This window comes from Vicugna pacos, chromosome 13 (assembly GCF_048564905.1).
Source record: "Vicugna pacos chromosome 13, VicPac4, whole genome shotgun sequence".
In the NCBI taxonomy this organism is placed as follows: Eukaryota; Metazoa; Chordata; class Mammalia; order Artiodactyla; family Camelidae; genus Vicugna; species Vicugna pacos.
In genome coordinates, this window is record NC_132999.1 from 61,189,463 (window position 1) to 61,195,462 (window position 6,000).

General features: G+C 44.2%; 1 protein-coding gene across 1 annotated transcript in view; it reads right to left on the reverse strand.

The window, feature by feature from the left end:
* SLC25A33 (solute carrier family 25 member 33) overlaps positions 1-4,984 on the reverse strand; it is a 28,200-nt gene extending 23,216 nt beyond the window's left edge. The window contains exon 1 of the mRNA XM_072975448.1: positions 4,685-4,984. Within this exon, the coding sequence (XP_072831549.1) occupies positions 4,685-4,740 (56 nt within the window). The 5' untranslated portion in view covers positions 4,741-4,984. The remainder of the gene's footprint in view (positions 1-4,684) is intronic.
* Between the last annotated feature and the right edge of the window lie 1,016 nt (positions 4,985-6,000).

Consider the following 6,000-nt stretch of genomic DNA (forward strand, 5'->3'; position numbering starts at 1 on the left):
AAGCTGGACAATTATTACTATAGTGTGTGTGTGTATATATATATATATATGTATGTATGTATGTACGTATGTATGTGTATATATATATACACACATACTGATTTTTCTACTATTTTCATGTGATCAGAGACAAAAATGTTAAATTATGCACAAAACTTTTTACCTTCTAACTCTGAGTTTCAAGCAAGAAGAAGAATTTTTAAAACTAGCTGTTTTCAACAAGAACCTCTATTTTCTATACATCCACTCACTCATTTTAGACACTGAAGCCAAAACCAAGATGCTCTTTATTACAATTTGCTAACCTAACTGATAAAAAACTGGCTTCCAGACTCACAGTTTATACACAGCTACAATATGGATTCTACTAACTAACACTACTGCCAGACACCCTGTAATCCCAATCTTTGGAGCTTCTGGTAATTTCCCCTTTTTATCTGCTACCTCTGTCTTCACTACTTCTAAAAAACTAGTGCCTCTTTATACATAATTTTCTGGAATGTTTTATTTGAGTATGTAGCATAAGGCTTAGAAGATTTGGATTATGCAAATTCTGTATTCACTTGGTAAAAGCAAAATGCGTTTTTTGATGCAGCTAACCATCCTTTAGATGCTGTTTTCTGTAATTCTACCTCATTTAGAAAAAAAATTGAAATAGCACCCTGAATAAAAAAACTCTACAGGATTTTCTGAACCTGAAGAGAATCAGTATCTTTCACAAATACACAAATCCAAAATAATGTTACTTTATGCCAACACAATTTCAGCAAATCTTACTACAGAACCATGTTCCTAATTCACAAATAAAGTACCGTTTTTCTTTATCTGGGACAATTCAACAGGCCACATCAATCCATACCTCTAGGTAAGATGCACAGTATCTTTTATTCTTTTAGTTAATCATATAACGAGTATGGATGAAGTAATTCTGACACGTGGGGAACTGAAATTGGGATGCACCAGTGAAGAAAGCAGACATGGGTGCTACTCACATGAAGCTTAAATTCTAGCAGGAATCTTTCAAACACAACACACTTAAAAAAATGTTTGTCACCTATATGAAATACACTGGGCAAAATCAATTTATATCCTTTATATACTCATATAACTAAGCATTATCTAAAATATATGTGCACACTATATGTCTTATCAAAACTTCCTTAAGCATTTCAATTAAGTCTTGCATCTTCTCCACATAATTCCTAGCAAATACATTAACATGTGTCTAACACTTCAAAAATAACCATTAGCTGACACAGATTAAATTTGTAGGGACAAGCACAGGACAGGAGTATACCAGGTGACAGCTGTCCATAAAGGGGAGAAATACTGAATTGTGAATACTTACCTTTGACTGTATATTTTAAAACCTTAAAGACATACCATATTCCTATTAAAATACACTTTAAAGGCTACATACGTATATTTAATGACAGAAGAAAACATCATGCCATAAAAATAAGAGCCAAAGCCCATAATCCAGGCCACCCACCTCTAAATCTAAGGACAGCTTAGCACAGCTATTTCAGGGGCTGAGTACTCTCCTGAACCGCCACCTGCCACGCTGCTGCTTGTTCAGCAGGTGAAGGACATCACTGCCACTACATGGACAACCAGAACCCCCAAGTCATTTCATAGGGAAAGTTCAAGAGATTTTTCTCAACAGACATGAAGCCTAGACACTTTGGAGTTTCTCTTAAAGAGATGGTTTAAACAGTAGAAAAGGAATAATAGATTTTGCTATGTAGCAACAATGAAATTTGTTTAAGTTTTTTGTTTCGACAATAATATACAGATTTTGGGATAGGAGGGAAGAAAGCAGAAAACAGTAGAATCCTTAAAGTTACTAAAAATAACATCAAATGAATGAGGTCTGCTCATAAAGAAGCAACCCGCCCTAAGAGGTGGCTTATAAATGTGCTGGCAGGTGTCAAAAGCCTTAAAAACGTGTTTTCACTCAGCAATAGTACTTCTAACGGTTTATCCTAAGGAAACAATCAGACGACCACGCATGTGCACGTAAGGATGTCCAGTTTATACCAGCAAAAAATTGACAATGAGAAATCAGAAAGAAATTAGGTAATCAAAATACATTAGGTAGCCCAGTCATAAATGACTATAGTATCCTCACTGAATTCCAGTCACTGGGCTTGGAAACTATTTGCCTTCTTCACTGCAACCACTGAACAGTAAAGACTGATTCAGGGTATACTCAGAATTCACTACCATGCTGCCATCAAAACTCAGCATATTCCTAAGAAGGAAGCAACGTAAAGAATGAGACTATTTAAAAATTAACTATTACATTACACTTGGTACGTATACAAAACACGCACAGATCTTATTCAAAAGTGCTTATTTCTAGGTGTTGGCTTGTGGGTGATTTCTCCTTCAGTTCTCTTCTTTCTTAAAGAGCAACACTATATTAAAAAGATGACTTATTACAGGTTAACTTAGGGGCATTTTCACCTTTGCAAGGAACCCACGACACTGCTTTAAAAAAAAATTTAAGAAATTTAAAAGACTGTGAGTTGTTCTGGGTATAGTTTTTATTTTCCAAGATCTAAAAATTTTCAACTATTCATAGGCCTGTCATACCTGATAAAAATATGCATTCAGTATCATTAATTAGTGTAGCTTTAAACTTGTTTGATGTTGGTTTCCAATGGCTATTCAATAAACAGGAGAAATATGACAGGGCCCCCGATAAAAAGCAAGGGTTCTGATTTCTTTTCAAAGGATGCAAACTTAGTTCTCTGGAAAGATGCCAGCTTAAAACAGTGGAAGCCAGTTACTTAGAGAAAAGCAGCAGTCTTCCACCAGACAGGGTGGGACCGCTGCACGATATACCCATTCAATACTTAGCTCCTTTAACGTACATCCCTAAAAGAAATGGAAGTAATATATTCTAGTGGGAATGAGTCAAAATTCAATTGGTTACTCTGAAAGCATCCTTTTCAAAGATTTATCTCCTTTTTTGAATACCTGCAAGTAATCCTGAACTGCTGCTAATGAAGGAACTGAAATCTATTAAACACAACGGCTTCAGGCACTCTCGTAATAAACTCCACGTTTTAGTCAGTCCAGGCGAGCTGTGACGGCCACTGCAGTTTTCCTCCATCACAGGGTAAGAGGCTGGTGCTCCGGGAGGAGAATCAGCAGCCAGAGGGCACTGTGAAGGACGTGTGGGAGATTCACATAGACATGGCCATCAGTTACGCAGCAAGCCTCACCAGGGCTGCTCCAGAGCAGGTAACTCTCCCAGTTTGGAATAATTTTTTTTTAAAGACCACCTTGCTAAATACAGTAAATTTAAGTCACTGAGTATAAAATTATTTTTAAAAAATTTTTTCTTCTTGGCTTGAAAAGTAACTTTAATTACAAGGCCAGCTTGTTTTAAAATTCCCCAAAATGACAAATTAATATACTGTCTTGATTTAGGAATTCCCCTCCCCAAACCTTGTTAGTCTCAAAGTAAATATTAATGGGGAGGTGAAGCTTAAGACAGAAAAGGAATGACAGGAAGAGATGAATGAGAAATCCTTCCTATGTATGAGGAATAACCAAAATTTTTTGGACCTAGAAACAAAGTAATTGTGTGACCAACTATAATAAGAAGTACAAAGAGTTCAGGAACACTTTCATCACAGTCACTTTTGCAGATAAATTCTCAACTGTTACTTGTTTGTAATAAGGAACATATCTGGGTAGCAACTAAAGTACTGAGCTGCAACTAAAATACTCATATCAAAATAATAATCCAGAATAAATTCTACTGTGTGCAGAAGAATGTCCTACACTTAAAAATTGCTGTGGCAGGCCTCTGAGGTCCTCAAATAAGACTCCAAACGGACCCAAAGTCACCGGCTGTATTAAAAGGAAAAAAAATTACTAATACTAAAAAACACTTTAACTTCTGTTTCCTCGAAAAACAAACAAACAAACTCAAAACACCAGCTCCCTTCTTAAACCCCTATCACCCAACCTCCTTATAAACACGTTGCCTCCACTGAAAAAGATAAGGCGACGATCAAACTAATGAAGCTTTCAAAACAGGGCACATTTTAGAATTATGCTGCTTCTGACGCTGGACGCTTCGACCAGCAGGTGAGAAGCATTTCAGTGCACCTCCCTGACCTCACTTTGTCCCGATGTCCCCATGAGCCCTCCCACAGGTTGCTGATCCCACGGTTCACGAGCACTTTCCAGGCCCCACAGATGCCCAACGGCTACAGCCCTCTTGGCCGTCTAAACTCGTCCCTGCGCTACCCTGAGGAAGTCCGGGGCCAAACCGAGCACCCACAAGGCTGCCCAGGGCCTTCGGGAAAAGGCCCTGGGGATGAATCCAGGCAGAGGGACAGTAGGTGCAGCGTGGCCCGGCAGGACCGCCCCCAAGTGACAGTTGTCAGACTGGCCACTAATTGTTTGAAAGGAGGAAAAGCTGGAGACGCCTTGGGAAGGGGGATGGGCGTGGGAGCGCGGCGGGCGCCAGGTAAAATCACCCTCGGGGGTGCGGCCGGGAGGGTGGGAAAGAGCCCGCGTCCCCGGGCCTCCCCACCTCGTCGACACCGGGATTTCCTTCTCCGGGAGCCGGCGCTTCAGCCCGGGGAAGGCCGGCGACCGGCCCGGGCGCACCGAGGGCGCGGGCGGGGCCGAGGGCGAGGGGCCGGGCCGGGACACTCACCCGCCGGCGAAGAGGTGGAGCAGCGTGTTCTCCTTCTGCTGAGTGCCCGTCGCCATGGCCGCGCCGGCTCCGAGGCCCGCCGCCGCCGCCGGGTGCAGCCCGCTCCAGGCGACTCCACGGATGCGCGAGGCAGCCGCTGCGCTTGCCCCGGGGCCCTCAGGAGGCCGCCGGCGCCGCCTCCATGCGCGCGCGCCCCCACGACCGGCTACCTCGGCCCGCGCCCTCCGCCGCGTGGCCGCCGGCGCCTCACCGGCCTCTGCGGAGCGAGCCCGGCAGCCAGCGGGAGCCCGGCGCGCGGCCGTCACGTGCGGGGGCCGGGCCGTGACGTCACCCGGCGGCGCGGGCCCGGGGCGGTGCGCGGCGGGGGTGTGGGCCCGGATTCCGCGCTCCCATTGGCCGGCGGTAGGACATGGGCGGGGCGACTGCACCGCTTGGGGTGGGGGCTGGCCTGAGCTAATGCCCGTGGAGCGGGAACCGGCTGAGGCTGCCTGGTCCCTGGAGAAACTGGGCTTGGTCAACCCCAGTGGACCCTGCGCCTGGCCTTCCACCCCCTTTTTTAGTCAAGTTCACTTTGTGATAGTTACGCTGTGTAAAAATGTATATAAATTGCATACGTCATCTCACAGCTCTGTACTCATTACCCAGTCTAGGGGAAAAACAAGATCCAAACAGCCTAAACCCTCAGTGTGCCCGTGGTATCATTTTGTGTATTTTTTACTTTTCTAGAAGTAGAGTTATCCCTGCGATACATTTTTTGGCCTCTTTTCTGGCCATCTCCAGCCTAGGAACCTGAGCTCCAACCTTCTATATCCAAGCTGCTTTTCTACCTGTGTGTCCTTGGATCACCGTCAAACTCAGCCTGGCACCTGAACTCCCAAGTCACACGCGGGACTTTCCTGGCCATCCTTGCAGCGTATTCTACCTCTACCACATGACTCTGTTTAATTTCCTCATCTAGGCTTCTGCAGTTACTTTATTGCTTTATTTGTTTGAATTATCCTTTGCCCCTGGAGTGTAAGCTTCAGGAGCGCAGGGATCTTCTTTCTTTTGTTTAGGGCTTTTCCTGACAAGGTATCTGTCGCAGGTTAATGCCCAAGATACTAATGAATACATGTCCTGAACAGAACTCGTCACTTCATTCTTCCCTTCCCCCAAACCTGTCTGCCGCTTGTATTTCCTGTCCGGGAGGATGGTGACACTTCAATCTGCACAGCCACCAATGCCAGAAGCGTTCCTGTTACTTTGGACTCCTCTCTCTTTTTCTCTTTCTCTCCCCAGTCCACCTGACACTTCTATCTCCTGAAATTCTCCCAAAG